This window comes from Anomalospiza imberbis, chromosome 1, assembly GCF_031753505.1.
Source record: "Anomalospiza imberbis isolate Cuckoo-Finch-1a 21T00152 chromosome 1, ASM3175350v1, whole genome shotgun sequence".
Taxonomy (NCBI): Eukaryota; Metazoa; Chordata; class Aves; order Passeriformes; family Viduidae; genus Anomalospiza; species Anomalospiza imberbis.
Window position 1 is genome coordinate 43,841,277 of NC_089681.1, and position 19,844 is coordinate 43,861,120.

The window sequence follows — 19,844 nt, forward strand, 5'->3', positions numbered from 1 at the left end:
GAATTGCTCTTTGTTCCCCATTCCCACTTCTAAGATGTATTCAACCACTATTTGGAGCTCACACCAAATTCTTGTCAATAGTATATAGAGGGATGAAGGGTTATATGAACCTCTGTATCATGACCATTGCTGCTTTCAGGACGGGCTAAAAAGTGAGTTACCTAAAGAAAATTTTAGCAGGTGTGGGAATTGGCATATAGTGACACCAAAGAGAGGAGGCATGAAAGTTATATGCTAACACACACCACTGTTTCATTAAATAAACTCAGAGTTTTGACACCTCAACCGATCATCTGGTAGCATAAAACAAGATGCAATGGAAAAATACATACTATATTAATAACAGGACATCAGAACTTTTAAGATAGAAGCTCTTGGCAGAAAATTCAGTGTCACTCAGTAAGTAGCTAAAATAGGCTTTTGAGCCTATTTTATGTTGAGAAGAAAGTAATTCATATATGGGCAGTCTTCAGGAAGTTTTTTCTGCTTAACCACGGAAGATCTTTTCAACAGACCTTATCTGCTTTTGTGACCATGTTCTCTACAATGACAAACATCTTACCTTATTACTGACTTATTGTCTGTGTTCAGGCAATATACTTATTTTTCTTCAGGGTTTTCCTACAGGACTCCTTGCATTTTTCTTACCAGATGAATAAAACCATGTGATACCTCCAAGACTGAGGTCCATAATAAGAAATAACGTAGTATTACTTCTGATTAATTAATAAAGAGTAGTGCAACTTACTTGAATAGACAGTGTGCATTTTTGGAAGAACAAAAAGAATGGCAGTCTTAGATTAAGTCTTTGTTCCACAGCTACCAGGGCATATATGTTGAGGAATGCACTTGGTCAAGGTAGCTCAGGTTGCGAGCTGCAGATTGAGATGCCTGAGTCTTGTAAATGGTCAGGCTGAGAAATTTCCTTAATATATGACAGCAAAAAAAAAAAAGCATGTCCTTTCTTGGCACAGTCAGGGATCTGTGGAATTCAAGAATGCAAGTAGACCATCAGTATCCTGATTGCAAGGATTGCAAGGATCTTCAAACTGGAGTTTGAAGAAAAATAAAAACACTAAAAGCAAAGGAGAATGATCAGATCTTTAACTGGTCGATAGCTTTTTCCTTTCTTGCAATTCTTTGCCTTTAACATGTTTCACAACTTTTACGAGTGCTAAGCTATCTAATGAGCCCTGAGTAACTATAAGAGACACCTGCAAAATCTGAGCTTTTGCCAGTCAATTACATTTCTCTCCCCACAGACTCTCATGCTGCTGCAGGAAAATGAAAGACATCAGAGCTTGCTGCTGATCTATTGCAAGTGACTGCTTGGATCTCCTGCTGAGCTCACTTTGCGAGCACCAGAGAAGGAGAGCATCCCAGAGCAGACTGCATGTTCCCTGGGACAGGCACCCTGTCATCTTGCCTTCCTAGTGGCACTGTTGCCTGTGGACTCTTCCACAGCACAACAATAAACATACTGCAGTGCTTTTCCCCTGCCTTGCTGCAGAAGAAGGAACATTCATCAGGCATCATCCAATGCAGATGGGAAGCATCACCTGTTTTACTTTTCTTTGTAAACCTACTAAGCTTTGTAATAATCTAGGAAGAGACAGTAATGGGGGCAGAGAGATTGGGAAAAATGAGCGGAGGAGGGCAAGAATGCTCTTTTAAAAGCCAAAGGAACTTAATTGCAAAACTCAATTTCAGCTAACTACTGAGAACCATAAACCCAAGTAAAATTAGCTCCATATATATTGTGATTTTTTTAGAATTTTTGGTATGTAGTTTCATATTTGAATAGTTTTGTTAATCTTCTTTAAGACAGTAGGGATGCTTTGGTAATTTTGCCATCTGTATACTGCTCAGCAAACAATGGTGATTCATGACTGCTCGTTGACATTTGGTTGATACCTGTCTGATCGTAAGTTTCAGTGTCAGCTTCAAGTGATATGGATTCATTAACTAACATGAAAAGTGCTGGTTTGCAGAACATCACGTGTCCCACTCACAGCAGTGCTTATAGATCAAATGTGAAAAGAGCAGGAGGATACTTAGATGGTCTATTACTCTCAGATAGTGGATTGTCCCTTGCCCTGTCTCAAGCTTCCTGCATTATCTTGCACAAATTGGGCTCACTTTTTCGGTTAATCTCCCAAACAGAGATACTGTTGCAGTTTTATCTCCTTGGCTGATGAGGCAAAAGCATCAAGGAAGATAAGAGTTGTCAGGTAAACCTGCAAGATAAGGGACCCTTGATCAAATCCAGAATGCTACAAGTTCAACACCTAAATATTTGAAGTTAGGAAGCTCCAGTGTTTAAAAACCTAGCAAGCGTTATGTGGGATGTAATGAAAAAAAGTGAAAATTACACCAGATATCAAATACAAGTGTTACAACTGCTTGCAGAGAAGCAAACAAGGCAGGTTTGCTTTCATTAAGAGTTTATCAAGAAAATGAAGCAGATCTTCAGCTTCCTTGCACTGCTTAGCTGCAGGTAAATTAAAAAGCAAGGTTAAAAAGAAAATGGCAGAAACTTGGGTATAACATTGGACAGCTTCCTGCCCAGTGCCACTTCAGACCTACTTTAACCATCATTTTTTGTATGTGTAAGAAAACAGTCTTTCATAAATTAAATAACTACTCATACAGGATTACACCTCCCTCCCTCTCCCAGGGTGCTGAATCATGTCTGACATGTTTTTACACAAACACATTTCACGACAAATATGAATCAGATTGCCGTGTGAAACGAACTGTCACTGATCAGCAGCTACTCAAGTGGCTGTGGCTGGCCACTACCATGCCACTGCAGAAGCACAGTCCAGGGAGACTTCATTCTTTCTCAGATGAGGCAACATAAGCCTTAGCTGCTACAATTCCTCCCTTCATAACAGAGGGCTGTCCCAGCCCCAGACTATTGGGAATGCTAAGAAGGGATAACGCAGCATACCTGCACGGGGCACCTGGCAGACCTCACACCACCGCGGCGATGGAATTAGCGAGGGCGATAATAAGCGTGCAGTCTGACAAAGCCAGAAGTCAGGAATGAGCATTAGCCCCTTGTCACTGTCACAGAATGCATCAGTCCCCAGCTGCCCCCGTGTGCCTCCTGCCTGCACTACAGCGCCCGCGCTCGAGAGGACTTGGAGAACGCCCTTGGGCAAGGAGAGGTCCTGTAAGTATATGGCGCTTGCAAGAACGTGTCACATTTAATGTTCGCTGGTGGACAGGGAAGCACTTCATTCTTCTCAGAGTGGAGTCCAGGGAGCAACACTGCTTACTTGCCACAGATAATAAAGCAACATACATAAATCCGTAATTTTAAGATTTTAAAATAAGTTGCAAGTATTCTTTCTGTAGAATGGAATGACCCCAGCCAGTCTCTTAACCCCCCCCCCCCCCACACCAAATCCATAAAAGATTGATTGTATTTTATGAAACATCAGGAGAGAAATTCTGTATCTAATAGTGTTTTGGAGTACAACTACTTATTGAATTATCACCCTTAAATACTTATTTAGAGAGCACCCAAAAATACTCAGTGCCCTCTGGTGGTTTGAATTATGAAAGACAAAAAAAAAAAAAATCAAACTACTCAAGTTTGAGCAGTCTCACAACTAAGGCAGCACATGAATCTCACCTTCCATGGCAGTAGGGCCACAGCAGTTACCCTGGAGAAAAAACATCCCACACTCTTCAGTCCATACCTGCAAAACCAGAGAACCTAACACAAAGTTTTCTGGGCAAAAAGGGTGCTATTGCCATCAAAGAACTGGGCTTTGTGAAAAGTTTTTGATTTTCAACCTGATCCTAATCTCTCCAATCCTAAACCAGATCCTCCCCGTACAGAAAACAACAAAGTAAATGCCTTAAAATGTGCTCAAAAGCAATAAAGTCTATCTGCTAAGACTTTCCCATTCTTTCCAAGTGCAAACACATTTTGAGAAACATAAACTCCTCTAGCCATAGAAGTAAACATGTCTGGAGACCTCAGTATATTATTGGTGCTAAGCTTCTTAGTTACTGTATTTACCCCTGTGGCCCACATCAGCCCTATATTAAGGGCACAGCCAGAGGAGCTTATAAAACATACAGAATATGAAACAATAATTAGTAGCCAAGTAATATAATCGTAGCAATTTAATTGATGACTACTTTAAGAGAGAAAAGGGAGTGGGAAGGAAATGAGTAGTGTATATTTATGAGAACTGCTGTAGGGAAATGCACATAGAGGAAAACGGGTGGTGAAACACTGGAACAGGTCACCCAAAAACACTGTGGGTGCCCCAGCCCTGGAAGTGTTCAAGGCCAGGCTGGAGGGGGCTTTGAGCAACCTGGTCCGGTGGAAAATGTCCCTGCTTACGGCAGGGGGTTGGAATGAGATTATCTTTAAGGTTCATTCTAACCCAAGTCATTCAGCGAAAAAATGAGTGACAGAAATACAACAGTAGAGAAAGAATGTAAAGGAATAGTGAGAAGCACTTTTCTCAGTGACTACACATCCTCATAAGATTAAGCAATTTCATAAAAACAGTATTCTATCTCTAAGCCCTGGGAAATAACCTACAGCTTCACAGAGCTGAGGAATGTCTTTAAATGTATACAGAGTACTTTAAGGCACAGATTTGAAATATAATTAAATGCTACTCCACATAATGCATTCAGCAGTGCTGGCTCCTCCCTCCCTCCCTCCCTCGCCCTCAATTTCCTAACAGTGTGAGTCGTGTTGAGGCAGTAAATGTAAAATTCACTTTCTTAGCTCTTTCCTAAGTCCACATGTCCACAAAAAGTTACAGATAAAAAAGGCTGGTTAGAGCTCGAAAATGAAGAGGTGAAAACTGGTCCTTCCCAAAGCAGACCAAGTTTGACAAATATAAGAAACAGTACAGACCTACTCTACTCATGAGACAAAAAAAACCCCATGCTTTGACCCTAGTAAGTCTGGCAATTTCCAAAGAAGTAGAAGTTTTAGCATTATTGAAATGCCTCCTCATTGTAGACAACTTGAATTTTGTCTCCTTTTTTTTTTTTCCCAAATACAGCCACAACAGGAAACAAAAGAAACATGATTTCTGGAGCAAATGTACACTGTATGGAGAACAGACTATGTAGTTTTTGTACCCTTTGATTGGTTGTTTCTCCAATTCTAAAAGAAACCTGAAGATGTCTTCATCAAATATTCTTGTAGCTCTTCTGTCTTGCAATAAAGCAGCCTTGGATGCCAGGTTCTGCAGTCATTTCACAAATGTGTACTTTACCACATGTAGTAATCACTGTCCCATCCCCTAACACTGGTCATGAGTTGGTGTGCCTGTTTCTGCATAAAACAAAGGATACAAAAAATACGCCATTCACTCTTTTATAGCAGAGTCACAGACACTCGTTCAAATCTCACTAGACACAAAAGTCAAATATAAAAAAGAGGGACCCAGAAATGCTTCCCAAACACAGAAAATATTCAAGTCCCAACTACCTGTTAGAGAAGATGAACTGGGTCAACAAAAATCCCCCTCTCTCCCTGGGAACAAGGCCCTGGCCTAATGCTGGAGAACAACAGGCAGTTTTATAGAGCTCAAGTATCTTATAACCACAATACTGCCAATACACCACATGCATTCTAAGTAGTGAAATATGAGTTGCTTAATAAAAACAAATGAAATCTCTAACAAAGAGCTAATAAAGAGATTCAGAAGCTACAGTGATTAACTTAGAGATCAGAAAATTAGATTCTATGGGGAAAGAATAAATTAATAAAAAGGAAATTTACATAGTTTTGTTAAATTTCTGTCATTTAAAGTAACACGTTAAGTCAATTTTATTACTGTATCTGTGTGTCCTTAGAATGAGAAATCACAAGAAATAACCAAAGTTTTTTTCAGCACAAGAACAAAGGGCAGAAGGATAAATAAGCTAGCTGCCACTTAGCTGGTTAAAACTTGTAACCAGCCCAAATTTACTGGCAACTCTTTCTTCAGAAAAGTATTAAATCTTCTCAGAAAACCTACCTTTAAATAACAAGGTTTGTTCATGACCCCAAGTGTTACATAACATCTTTCCATCTCCTTTTAGGATGTTATTTCTCTATTAACATTACATGGAACACGTGAACAACAAACAAACATGGAAACAAGAAAATACACACAAAGCAGATTTGGGCCAACCTATAATCTTTTCTGCTTGCTGGAAATACCCAAGGTATGATATAAGGTGTCTTGTCTCAGCTCACAGATGCATCACCAGTCACATCTCAATATTCCAGCAGCATACACGCCGTTCCAGTAACTCAAAAGAGTGTAGACATACAACTGATCACATATTTAAGTTTTAGAAAGCATGTGAAAAGGAAGAAGTAGCACCAAGGGAATTGATCATCTTTATTATGCAACAAAAAGACAAATAGAAAATAAAATACTTTAATAGGAAAAAACCCAGAAGGTATAATTCAAACATAACACATTGAAACCATACATAATGCAACGTGAACATGAAAACATTGTTAAGAAGCAATCTTCTAGTAAAGATTTCAGGTTTTGGGCATCATCCATCACAAATGCACAGCTTTTTGCACATGTCTGAGTTTCAGTGAGAAAGATCATGACCAGCAGCAACATCTTCAAATAATTTAATTTTCATTAAACATTATCCTAGTGAAAGTATTGGATGCAATCTCTTAATATTAGAAGTACAAAATCTTAAGCAAGGCAGCACCTGCCAATACAGATTTTAAGTAAAGAGGATAAACATTTTGAAAGGGTTTTTTGTATTGCATTAATACACACTTGTTGCTTTAAAATGTGTATTCAAGTCTCTCAACATTTAAACATGACTAAAATGCTCAGCAACTATGCATCAAGTGACAGCTAATTATTGCTATAGAAAAAATTGTTTCCCAGAGTTTTAAAACAGATGTCATTTCACTCGCAATTCCCAAGATATATTCAAGTAATAGAAATAACTAGTCCCAGGGTCCATGAGGCATTCAGAATCTGTATTGGCTGTAGGCATTTATTGCCAGATTATATAAACATTTTGTTGAATCTAAAAAAGTTAACTAGACTTACATCTAACTGTTAAACTCCTTAGGAAATGTATGCAATAATAAATCACCATAGTAGGTAGTTTCATTTTTAAACGGTAAAACTTCATCATCAGGTACCTTGATGTTATTTTCTGTATAAGGGCACTGTTTAATAGACGGCTTTACTGAGCAAAAGTAAAAATCTACTTTTTTTTCTGTTGGCTCAGTGAACCACTCCAAATCAGTTTGTGGTTGCACAAGCACCAGAGCTGACAGACAAGTGAGAATACACAGACATATATGGGGGCAAATGGTGAAATTGGAATACAAGTTCCAAGTGTGGTCTGCTGTGAAAATACTGTAATGAGACAGTAACAAAATGCAAAAAACGTAGTTGTAAGAAAGTATATAAGCTCCAGACAAGGTTTTTGAAATAGACAGCTATTTTTGAAATAGACAACTGTCTCTGAATTTTAGCCAGCAATGCCTTCAGTAATGTTTTACACTCAAAAAAATTTAAGATAGAAAAGGTGACTTCCAACACTCAATAAATTAGAACTTTCAGTTCTTGAACACATTACATTGTAAAATGAGGCATTTCGACCTTACCAATTTTGGAATATGAAATATCTCAGCATTTAAAGAATAATCAAAACCTCTGTTTGGAAAGCAACAGGGAGACAGGCCACAAGAAGTAGACCGTACTTCGGCTGCACAAGTGATACTACAACATACAAATTTACAAATTGCCACCTAGACTAAAAAAAAAAAAAAAAAAAAAAAAAGAGGATGTTTTCCACCACATATGTAATGCTCATTCATAACAATAGCTTGACAATGGGTGATGGAAACACAGAATGCAGTCAGTCCTAACAGGTGTATGTTCAGAACACTCTCTGTTTAAAACTCAAAAATGTATGCTGTGCAGCCTTCTTTCCCCTTCTCCCTTTTAGTATTATATAAAACATCCTAAAGTTTTTACAAATGGATTTTCCATTTAAATTCAAAATTGCATTATTACTATTTTCTCCAATTTTAACAATGCTCTTGCTGGGAAGGTGGAAATCTAGAACAGGAACTCTTAAAATATGTTGGTCACTATTTTAGAGCAAGTTTTTTTCTTCTCAACAGTTTTTTGCAACCTTCAGATGCAGGAAATGTACAAGTTTTAAACAGCTTTACAAAAATAAAAAGTTTTTGTAGGTGTGAAGCCGGTTTAGTTATTTAGCTACACAGCCTTCCATGAAAGACAGGACAGACCAAAACTTCAATTCCAAATGCAAAACTATAAGTTCTTAAAAAGCTCCAGTAAGATCTGGTCACAGGCATACGCCAAAAAAGTATACCTTTTGCATGTCATCTTGAATTGTTCAGAAAATATGTAATCTTCCTTAGGAGTACAGAGAATACGCCTCATCATATTAGTAAGCAAGCATTCTATTTTAGTTATTCCCAAAGAGGAAAAAATAGATTCAGTTATTCCTAGGCAATGGCATCATTCTTTCTCAATGAAAGGTGAAAAAAGCCCTGCTCCACATTGTTGATCTACAGAAAAGAAATTTTTTAATATTTTAAGCTGTTGTTATTTTCGGTTACATAGCAATAGTAAAAAACAAATCACAACATCAAAATAAAATTAGTCCTTGGCAGGACAAATGCCCGTCCTTGGCAGGAAGAGGAAAAAAAATAAATTATCATCTCTTAAGATACCTTAGAAGACAGCTGAACTTGAGGAAACCCAATAGTGCAACATGCAATTATGATATTTGCATGTCTTTCTAAAGATACTTTCTTTCAAAGTTGATTTTGTTGAATTAAAACATCCTACATTAATCATAAGAACATGTAATTAACAGAGTAGTAAAAGTTAGAGAAAATCAAGACAAGAGTGAGAAGTTACAAAAATGTCCCTAATTCCACAGGGGCAGAACTCAGTCAAGATGTCAAGCCTGAGTTTCAGCAAAATCAGAAGTCCTTATGAGTGTGAAAAGAAGCTTAGCCCAAAAAGTGGGTACTGAACAACGTTTTTATTAATATACCTTTCGGATCGCCAACAGAATAATTTTCTCTCAGATAATCAGTATGAAGATGAAGGGGGCTCTACTTTAAAAGTTCACATGACAGGATTCTTGAACTGCATTTTGGTATTGGGCTTCTTCATCAAGCTGAAGATTCTAAACAAAATGAAAACATCATCAAAATGGACAAACACTCAAGATGCAGCACAGTCATTAGTTTAATCATTCATCTGCTATGTTTTTACACAGGAAATGGCACCTAGACAAGGACTCTATGTTACTAGATGATTGTTTATATTGCACAGAATCTTTTATTGTACCAAGTACCAAGAGACACATGAGACAGGAGAAGAATCAGAAGAGTGGGACATGGCTCATTAAGCAGAAGGGTCCATCGGCTCTCCCTGGCTCAACTGCATTACAGAACAGCCAGCTCAGGAAAGCTGACTGTGTCACACAATTCTTTATCAGGGCTTCTAACCAGCCATAACATCTTCCATTAATAAAACCAAAATGGGATCCCCAGACAACAGTAATCATAGATTGTTGAGAATACATTGCCTAACATGGGAAAGCAAACACAGAACACAAAAAGTCTGCTACTTTTTACAGGAATATCCTCCAGGTTCTTAATGTGCCAGAGTGATAAATCTTCTAAGTGCAATTCTGGCAGTTTCCCCAAGTCAGAATTCCTATCACCAGTTTTAGGTCATCTTACATGCACTCATGGTGAAGAGCCCAATTCCTCCTTTCAAACCCTAGCTCTTCAGGTCTTTATCACAGCTCACTCAACTCAAAGGACAAGATACATCATCTTTGCCATCCTGATCCAGTAAGACTGTCTGTGACTCAAATACTATACCTGCTGCACACCCCAAAGGCTGTCAAGCTCTGTAGAAAAAGCCACAAACCCTCCAGCTCTCTGATCCCGCACGAAGAACCCAAATGTTTAGCTTGACTTACAAATCAGCCACTGACTACATCTGTGTATGTAGTTCTTCATCTACTTAAGGTCATTTACTCAAAGAGAGACTGAAAAGAGGCAACCTAAACACTGATTAAGTGACACATCTCTTTTTCAGTCTCTCTCACCACATACAGGAAGAGCGGCTGTAGCAGCAATACCAGCTAGTCAAGCTGCACATTGAGTCCTGAGAATATAACTTCATAATTTCTGCTTTATAAGGTCAATAATGTCCATAAAAAGAGTAGCATCTATTTTTTTTTCCCTGGAAACAGCAGTAATAAACTGCTCTAATAAACAGAATAAAAGCAATAAATAGTTCAGACTGACAACACCAAGCCAAAGACTGAACTCATCAGCTTGGAGCAGTTTGACTGTTGACAACACCTATTCCCAGCAGCAGTACATGTTGATATGGAAGTTTAAGAGCAGACAGGTCTGCTTCTGAGTTCCATACAGGAACACAGCATGCCCAGAGCACATGTCAAGTACAAAATTTTTATTTGGCATTTTGATTTTTAGGAAAAAATTACCATTTATTCCTCCACATATCAAAGAAGAAAAAGCTTACCACAAATTCTCCGTAGTCAAACCGGTGTCTTAGATTTAGATGGCTAACAAGATTTCTAGTAACCTGGTTAGTATCTGCCCAAGGAAGAGATACACAAATAGGACAGATCTGAATTTGGAGGGGGAAGGGAAGAGACAGAATGAAAAAAAAAGTTATTGGCAATACAGAATGCATTAAAGACATGTTCTACAGGAATAACTAGTCTATTACTCAACCACTACCAAAATAATGTAAGACATTAACATCAAATCATACTGCTAAGTGTGCTTTTCCTCAGTTGTGTAAAATTCAAAAAGTACATTTCAACTTGGTCAATTTCTAAAGTGTTTCTCTTTGGAGTGAAAGATTATCATATCTGTCTGAGTTAATTTAGAAAAGAAAGTGACTACTGCTTCCTACTTATTGTTTGGGAGATTTTTCATACAGTTGAGCAGATCAAGTAAGACAAAAGAAAAAATAACATGCCCTATACAGGTGTAAATAATAGAAAACCAAAGAGATTTTTCTCTTGAAGACCCTTTGGTTACCTTGGATTACTTTTCAAGTAACTGTGGGTTTCACACAAAACAGTAGTTACGTTACAAAATGGGATTCTATAGAAACAGACCTGAACTACTAAATAAGAAGAGTTAGGCATTAGGCTCAAAAAACTGAGCCTGTTTCACACCAAGATAAATGAGACAACTAAGTCAGAAATGCCTCAGAACCAGCAGGCTGAACATGAAATGTTTTCACATCAAAGTCACTCCTCAATTTAAATGCACTGCATGAAGGACATTGTCTTTCTCATACCACAGTGATTGTTACAGATATGGAATAACGACTGCACAGTTTAAATTGTCCACATAATTACAATGAAAGTAGCTTAAGAAACATACATAAGCAGCTCTACTTACCACAGGAACGATCTGATAAAGATGTCTATTATTACAGTGATCCAGCAAGCGCTGTCTGGTAAAATTGGCTTCCTGACACAGGGGGCATTTGAAGGTTGGGTGTCCACTGTAAACAGAAATACAAGAGTATTAAAAAGAAAAGAAGAGTTTCAGAAGTAGTGTTAAGAAAGCACACAAATTAAGCTATCATTGTTTTCCTTTGCTTTGATAACAAAAAAAACCCCACATCCCCACTGACATACTAGCAGATCTAAAGGAATCCCAGTGCTACTACCACATTGCAGTTTGAAAGTACATTTACGATTAGTATGCCTAAATACACTCTTCTGAGACTTGGACTTCTTTTGTTCCCACTGCAGCTACACCCTGATTTTGCTTTCTTGTATCACCTTTTAGCGCAAATCCTTCAAGAAAGTACTAAAATACCCAAATTCTAACAAAGAGATACAAGTGTACAAGAAACTACAGGACTCTATAAAATACAGCTCCTGGTGTTTTTGTGTGGGTCTTTTGTGTTTTGGCTTTTGCATCAGCAGAAGTTTGCACTGTGACTATCAGAATCTATTCTAATAACAACTATAGACAAGTAAGCAACCTACCTTGTTTCTCCTTGACGTATTTGATTGTTAGCCATCTCACCAGTATCAGATATTGCATCACTCCTGCTACTTTAAATGAAGGAAACAAAAAACAATGAAACTTCAGATTATTTACTCAACTATCAACATTTTAAAAGTTTAACAGTAACAGAAGTGGGGGGGAATATGCATTAAGTCCCATGAATTCCAAGGCAACATACAACAGCACATATCCTGACCCTCACAAGTTTTCCTTTGGATCAAGGTATGTCTCAGTATTTACAGAATCACCAAGGCTGAAAGAAACCTTCAAGATCGTCTGTCCAAATGTCAACCTAGCACCACCATAATCACCACCAGATCATATCCCCAAGTGCCACATCCAGACACCTCTTGAACACCTCCACAGGCAGTGTGTCTCCATCACCATCACCCTGGGCAATTTATTGCAATGCCTGACCATGGTCTCAGTAAAAAAAAAAAAAAAAAAAAAAAAAGTTTCTACAATCTAATCTGAACTTCTCCATGTAAATGGTGAGGCCATTTTACCTCGTTCTTTCCCTTCAAGACATGGCAGAAGAAATTGACCCTCACCTCACTACAACCTCCTCTCAGGTAACTGCAGCAATGAGGTCCTCCCTGAGCCTCCTCTTCTCCAAGATAAACAACCCCAGCTCCCTCAGCTGCTCACCATAGGACTTACGCTCCAGACCCTTCACCAACTCCACTGCCCTTCTCTGAACTCACTCTATCACCTCAAAGTCCTTCCTGGATTCAGGAGCCCAGAACTGAACACAGGATTCAAGGCGTGGCCCGACTTGTGCCAAGTACCAGGGGACAATCACTGCCCTGATCCTGCTGGCCACACTGCTTCTGATACAGGCCAGGATACCACTGGTCTTCTCAGGCACCTGGGAACACTGCAGGATCACGGCTCAACCTCTGTCAACCAGCACCCTTGGTTCCTTTTCTATTGGGTCGATTTCCAGTCATTCTTCCCCCAGCCTGTGGCACTGCCTGAGGCTGCTGTGACATAACTGCAGGACCCAGCACCTGGCCTTATTTAACCTCACACCATCGGCCTCAGCCCATTGATCCAGCCTGTCCAGATCCCCATGCAGAGCCTTCCTGCCCTCCAGCAGATCAACATTCTCACTCAGCTTGCTGTCATCTGCAAATTCACTGAGGGAGCACTCAATCCCCTCATCCAAATCATCAATAAAGGTGTTAAACAGGAGTGGCCGCAAACTGAACCCTGGGGAACACCACTTGTGACCAGGGGCCAACTGGATGTAACTACATTTACCAACTCCCTCTGGGCCTGGCCATCCAGACATTTTTTTTCACCCAGAGCACACGTGTCCAAGCCATAGGCTGCCAGCTTCTCCAGAAGAATACAGTGGGATGGTGTCAAATGTGCTCCTGAAGTCTAGATAGACAGCATCCACAGTCACTCCCTTATCTACTATGCTGGTCACTTTGTCATAGAAGGAGATTAAGTTGGCAAACCAGCACCTGACTTTTGTAAACCCATGTTGGCTGGACCTGATTCCCAGGTAGTCCTGCACATGCCACATGATGGCACTCAGGATGATCTGCTCTATGACCTTACCACATATACGAAGGTCAGTCTGACAGATCTGTAGTTCCCTGGATCACCCTTCTGATCCTTCTCATAGATGGGCGTTACATTTGCTAATTTCCAGTCAACTGGGACCTCTCTGGATAATTTAATTACCATGGTGATGCTTGGTGGCATACTACACAACTTTACAGGAAAATGGTATATAATACAACAAACATTTAGTCAACAAGATTGGCAGTGCAGGTGACAGCCAAGTATTATGAAAGCATTATGAATTATAGGAATGTAAGACAGGTAGCACTTTCTAAGTTTTTTGACTTAGGAAGGTATAAAAGGCCTTTAACTGCCATGTAGTCACACAAATAATTTGCATATTTTAACTACAACAAGGTAAGTTTTCTTATGCTGAGCACAAAATAAACTTTTTTCCTAAAGGAAGAGTAAAGCAGAAGAATATTTTAGAAAGTAAATTTGACCATATATGCACCTCTTGCTAAGCCAGAAGAAAGTGTACAGACATGCTAAGAACATGAATATTTACAGTCAAATACAGTAATGGTAAATTTTTTTTATACTTCTGTGATATTATAATCACAGGTATTCTACTGTGGCAAACTGCATAAAGTGATACCAGAATATTCAGACACTTTGGTGAAACATTGCTGTAGCTAATTCCAGTAACAGCTTCAACTTTCAATAGACTGATGGGTTGAAAACCAAACAGAGAAGTTCAGACTGCTAAAAAGAGAAAATCTATGGCAAAAAAAAAGATATATATAATAAAGCTCTGTGAAATGGACATATAAAAAGCTTTCCGAAAATAACCAAAAATCCCCAACCCCTACCATCAATGAGACTATATGAAAAAAAAGGTTAGCTTTACTGCCTGAAAACAAATGGCAAGCGTCATTTGATTTTATGGTGTGCAACACACTGGAATTCCTTATATATTTCATAAGAGATCTGTTCAAAATAAATTCAATCAGAAAGCAAAAGCTTGCACAGTAATGTTTTGAAACAGGATACCCACTAAAATAAACTTCGGAAAGGGGAGGGGGAATAAAAATAGACAGGAACTTCTCCAGAGGTAAATATTATGAAATATGTTACAAAGTAAGCTGCTCAAATGCTGTCAAGGCAAGGAAAGCAAGCTACAAATATTAAATACTTTTTAGGAGACTCTCTAGAAGACATTTCAAAGCCATCATGCAGAAAGGTTTTCTTCTGTCTGCTAAGAGTAGAGAAAAAGACCTGGAAAAACTCTTATTTTGAAGCACAAAATATGGATAATAATAAATGCAAAAAGAAGAAATGCCCTGGAAAAAAATACTTTCCATGGGGGGAGGGGGGTGGCGAAAGAAGATGCACTGTTACACACAGAACACCCTGATTACCTGTTCCCTGTTGCATCTTGGGAAATCTGTAAGTTTGGCATAATTGAAGAAACACCATATTCATCCTGATACTTCTTACACGTTTTATAATGCTGTCTCATCCATGAAAATCTAACCTGAAAATAAAATGCCAAATTACTGAAATAATACTAAACAATCCAGGGATAGATAGAAGGAAGAGATAATTCTGCCAACAGAAAGCAACGCATGCAGGAATTATTTAGACCTCATGTGCAGCAGAAACCAGAACTTGTGTCTCCCTTTTCAGCATGAACACTTTCTTCACCAACAAGACATCTCCAATTCCTCTCTCCTCAGAGCCAGTGTCACTCCGTGAGACTGGAGAACATTGCCACTCAAACTGCTGGACATCTGAGAGCTCTCTCAGGGATGAAAGATGCAAGTAAACACCATTTAACTGAAACAAAGTCACTGGAACTACACCTCCCAGATCCAAGATAAATAGGTGATGAGCTATAACAGAGAGTGGCTATGAGGATGGGATAAGCACCACTGTTACTTCAGTCTTCTCTGGTCTGCTGTTACCTCATGCAAGAAACATTTCCTTTTTGTATTAGGTGTGTTTGCTTACTCATTGGCAGGGGGGGGAAACAAACAGGTGAATGATCACCAACTTAAGGCTGCCTATTGACCTTTAAATCAAAATAAGAAAATGAGTTGCTTAGATTTGACAGAAGACAGCTGAGTTGGACATGCCCATGAATTTCAGCTCCAACGGCACTCTCAGAAGGTGCTCACAGGTCTAGAGGCTGAACAAGATCGTATGTCACATGTCTGTGCCTAAATTCCATTGAAGTTATTCTGTTTGGTTCTTCTGTCAAGTTTACCAACTTGCTATCAGTTTCTTTTTCCCCACTTTTTATCTCAATGAATCATGTGAACAATTCAAGTAGCTGAGGGCTCCATTAGTGCTGATCTTCACATTGGCAGAAGTCCCAAGTGAAATGAAACCAACATAAAGACTACCTGGATTTGATGCATTTTGTTATAAACAAAAAGTGTGGCTGAAATCCTGCATCTGTTTATATCAAAAGAGACATAACTCTTGTATTCATTGGGGGTCAAGATTTCACCTAGTGTTCCAAAAATAATGATCCCTTTAGAAAGGAAATGAAAGGAATGTAAAAGGACTGATGAGGAAGGAAGAAATTACATATGATTGATCATGTGGGCACTGCAACTAATCAACTCATATATTTTATTTTTAAATTAAATTTCATAGCAGCTTGAAGAAGTTGCATTTCCATACTGAGAGTTTCTGAGATTGTCATGTTCAGCTCCTTAACCTTCCTTTTGCCAGTTTTATAACTGTATCAATTTTTTCCATCTTTTCAGGGAAAAACTGGCACTCCACTTAAAATGCCTTTATTGACAGTTCAAGATGCTCTTTCAGTTTACACCTGTTAGGTACAGCTAGCAGGCACTGCATGCCCAATATATACACAAGCCATACAAAGCTAAGTTCAAATTGCTATAGGCTCTTCAGCTCCAAGATGAGAATGACACACAGTAAAGGCGTGTCTGGACAAAAACATGAAAAATTTATTCAACTTTTTTTAAAGTTTTACTCTACCTGCTTCTCACAGCATCTACAGCCCCCAGAAGCTTTCTTCATACTGTTTTCAACATCTAGAGCCCTTTTGGGATACGTTCTTTCTTTTTTAGTCACGCTTCCTCGGCAGAGAGGACAATGTGTTCCACTTTCTCTTATAGCTGTCAAGAAGCACTTCCTGCAAAACCTAAATTGAAAAGTTACCACAAACACAGGTTAGCAAAATATACAGACTTAGATAATTTGTCCTTGAAGACAGCTGGACGATTGTTAGGGGAAAAAAAAATTATCAGAGTAATAGTTTACCGAATACAAAGGTTGACATTCAAAAGAAACATGAAATAATAGTGCTTATGATGAAGTATATGGAAATCAGGGGAGCTTGGCAATGCACTCTAAATAAAACTCTTTTTTATTTATTGACTGGTGTTACCGAGCTGCATACCAGATTGATCACTAATGAGATATTAAATGGTGCAGCAAGCACGTGATTTTGGACAATCTTATCAGCGTAACTCCCGTTTATTGTCCTTAAGCAGAGCCAAAACCACTGCAAAGCTTCATTCAGCACGCGTTTCCAGAGACCCCAGGTCACCAGCTTTTGCAGCTCTCCTTCCTTACGCACCAGCTGCCAAAGCTATTTTGCTTTTCTACAAAGTAGCACGTTGTAATCAAACGTTCCTCTGGAAAAAAAAATGCTGAATAGATGAACTGAAAAGAGAGAACAACTCACACTACCGTCCTTGTTCGAAAAGGAACGGGGAAAACCATGAAGTTAAAAACCGCGAGTTAGCTCAGACAGCACAGCAACACTCCCCCACCGCCAAGCAGACACCCGGGGAGGTAGGGGGGGCTCCTCCTAAATGACCGGTCCTCGTCGGCTACAAAAGAAAGAGGCGAGGGGAGGCTGGAGCCGCACCGGGCTCGCATCCTCACCGCCAGCGTCTCCAGGCCGAGGGTCCGTGCGCTGGGGGTGGGGGGAGCTGAGGAGCACAAGGCGGAGAGCCTGAGGAGGAGAGGAAAAGGCTTGGGCAGGGGCGGGGGGTCGGGATACCCACACGTGCTGGCAGTTGGCGGTCCTCACGGGCGTTTTGAACACCTCCTGGCACACCGGGCAGTAGAAATCATCCTCGCTGAAGCACGCCGGGGCCGCCGCGGCCCCCTCGGCCATGGCAACACGTAAGGGCCTCTCCGCCAGGATCCGGGACGATGAACAAGCCCCGCCCTGGCGGGCTGAGGAGAGCCCGGCCCCGCTTCGCTCCCGGGGGACGCTGCCGGGGGTGGGAGAATGGATGGCTGGGGGCACCGGAGCCGGGTGGGATCCAGGCCGGGCTGCGGCGGGGCAGCGGAACGAGCCCGGCCTGCGCTCCGCCCGCCGCCCCTCGCGGCTCCTCCCGCCCGGTCCGGGGCGGCCCCCGCCCCGCGCCCCGCGCTCTACCTGGCGCTGCCCGCGGAGGAGGGACCCGGCAGCACCGGCCGCGCTCCCGGCGGCACCCGGGGGGGCAGGGGCGGGGCCGGCGTTTCCATGGCGATCGCCTCCCGGCCCGGCGGGGCTGCTACGACACGGCCCCCGCTCCGCCCTGTCCGTGAGGCTTCCCCGCTCCGCCCACCGCGCTGCGCCCGCCCCGCCGCCCTTCCGCGCCGCAGCAGCGCTCACGGGTCTGCACGGCGGCGGCGCCCAGCCTCTGGGTTATTTCTCGATGGAATCGTCCAGTCCCCCTGTATTCGGCACCCATCGGGCCGCGCCTCGAATCCTGTGTTCAGTTCTGGGCCCCTCAGTCCAGGAAGGACATTGTGGTGCTGGAGCGAGTCCAGAGAAGGGCAGCAGAGCTGGTGAGGGGTCTGGAGCACCAGGAGGAGCGGCTGAGGAAGCTGGGGTTGTTTATCTTGGAGAAAAGGAGGCTCCTTTATCGCTCTCCATCTGAAAGGAGGGTGTAGCCAGGTGGGGATCGGCCTCTTCTCCCGATTAACAAGTGACAGGACTAGAGGAATTAGCCTCAAGCTATGCCAGAGGAGGTTTAGGTTGGACATCAGGAGGAATTTCTTCAGAGTGATTAAACACTGGAATGGGCTTCCCAGGGAGGTGATGGCATCAGCATTCCTGGCGGTGTTTAAGAAAAGATGGGACATGGCACTTAGTGCTGTGCTACTGCTGACTTGTGGTGTTCGGTCATAGGTTGGATTTGATGATCTCAGAGGTCTTCTCCAACCTAACTGATGCTGGAATTCTGTGACTGGCACTAGTGGTGATTTTTTATGGAGTAGTTCTAGTGGTATTACCGAGAGCTAGGGCAGGTTTTCAGCCTCCTGGATGATTCTGACAAAATAATAATAATAAATCATCATCATAATCATAATCACCATCATCATCTTAATTCAGTGGTATGACTGTGTTTTTCTTCCAGAATAAGAACTTTAAAGAATATCTATCTAGCTGTATACTGATGCCAACAGACTTCTCCAGGTAGAGAAGATTTTGGACCTATTAAGCACATCTAGCACTGAGCTCAGCTGAACATAACTCTTGGCATATAAACAAAACCTAAAATGTTGAAAATGCTTTAAAAAGAAACAGATTTGTAGAGAGTATATCAACTATATTAATTTGTGATGGTTGTAATCATAATAAATTTTAACATTCAGACTAGGCCTGCTCTGTTTTTGCTCAGAGATTATAGAATGGTTTGGGTTGGGACCTTAAAGATAATCTAGTTCCATCTGCTCTGCCCTGGGCAGGGGCACCTTTCACTAGTCCAGGTTGCTCAGAGCTCCATCCAAACCTGGACTTGAACACTTGCAGGAATGGAGCATCCACAGCTTCTCTGGGCAACCTGTTCCAGTGCCAGGACTGAGAGAAAATGGATCCTTCATCTTGGTTTCCCCTGTGTCCTTGACTGCAGCTGTCTGTACCATAGTGAGATGTTCAGAGGAGATCTCTAGGTGCAGAGATCCCCCTCCCTCTCTGGCCTGGTGTTAGACTTTCAGGAAAGAGAGTGCAAAACATTAAGAGCTGTGGTTCACATATGTTTTCAGACTCCAGCATTTCAAAACCGAATGAAAGCCTAAATGCTTTACACATCCATCAGAGCTGTTTCTTGTGGCTGCTAGTGATCAGCAGCAAGAGGCAATGCCCATGACACCATCTGGGCTCATGGTTTGGAGGGGAGAGGGACCTGCAGGGGTGAAGCTGAAGCTAAGGTCTCTCTTCAGATGAAGATGAGAGATGGACCATCCTGTGATTCTA

At 41.0% G+C, this 19,844-nt stretch overlaps 1 protein-coding gene and 3 long non-coding RNA genes across 8 annotated transcripts in view; 2 read left to right on the forward strand and 2 right to left on the reverse strand.

The window, feature by feature from the left end:
* The window catches only part of LOC137473818 (E3 ubiquitin-protein ligase RNF138-like), a 50,659-nt gene extending 32,500 nt beyond the window's left edge, over positions 1 to 18,159 (reverse strand). Inside the window, exons 1-7 of one of the 5 annotated variants that reach the window (XM_068189842.1) lie at positions 17,659 to 18,159; positions 17,334 to 17,481; positions 16,622 to 16,787; positions 15,028 to 15,143; positions 12,070 to 12,138; positions 11,471 to 11,576; positions 10,575 to 10,682 (exon numbers count right to left, since the gene is read on the reverse strand). In XM_068189842.1, the coding sequence (XP_068045943.1) occupies positions 10,575 to 10,682; positions 11,471 to 11,576; positions 12,070 to 12,138; positions 15,028 to 15,143; positions 16,622 to 16,787; positions 17,334 to 17,371 (603 nt within the window). In that variant the 5' untranslated portion in view covers positions 17,372 to 17,481; positions 17,659 to 18,159. Of the gene's footprint in view, positions 1 to 9,000; positions 9,196 to 10,574; positions 10,683 to 11,470; positions 11,577 to 12,069; positions 12,139 to 15,027; positions 15,144 to 16,621; positions 16,788 to 17,333; positions 17,482 to 17,536 lie in introns of those variants that run through there. The other 4 variants (XM_068189867.1, XM_068189834.1, XM_068189825.1 and 1 more) reach the window with 4 other exon arrangements.
* Positions 1,664 to 4,754, reverse strand: LOC137473850 (uncharacterized). The gene is made up of 2 exons (XR_010999020.1): positions 3,644 to 4,754; positions 1,664 to 2,491 (listed from the first exon to the last, which is right to left on the reverse strand). It is a non-coding gene; the product is annotated as an uncharacterized lncRNA (long non-coding RNA).
* Positions 8,795 to 9,083, forward strand: LOC137473845 (uncharacterized). The gene is made up of 2 exons (XR_010999019.1): positions 8,795 to 8,963; positions 8,994 to 9,083. It is a non-coding gene; the product is annotated as an uncharacterized lncRNA (long non-coding RNA).
* Positions 18,160 to 18,178: 19 nt separating the features above from the next.
* On the forward strand, positions 18,179 to 19,189 carry LOC137473841 (uncharacterized). The gene is made up of 2 exons (XR_010999016.1): positions 18,179 to 18,433; positions 19,006 to 19,189. It is a non-coding gene; the product is annotated as an uncharacterized lncRNA (long non-coding RNA).
* Positions 19,190 to 19,844: the final 655 nt, after the last annotated feature.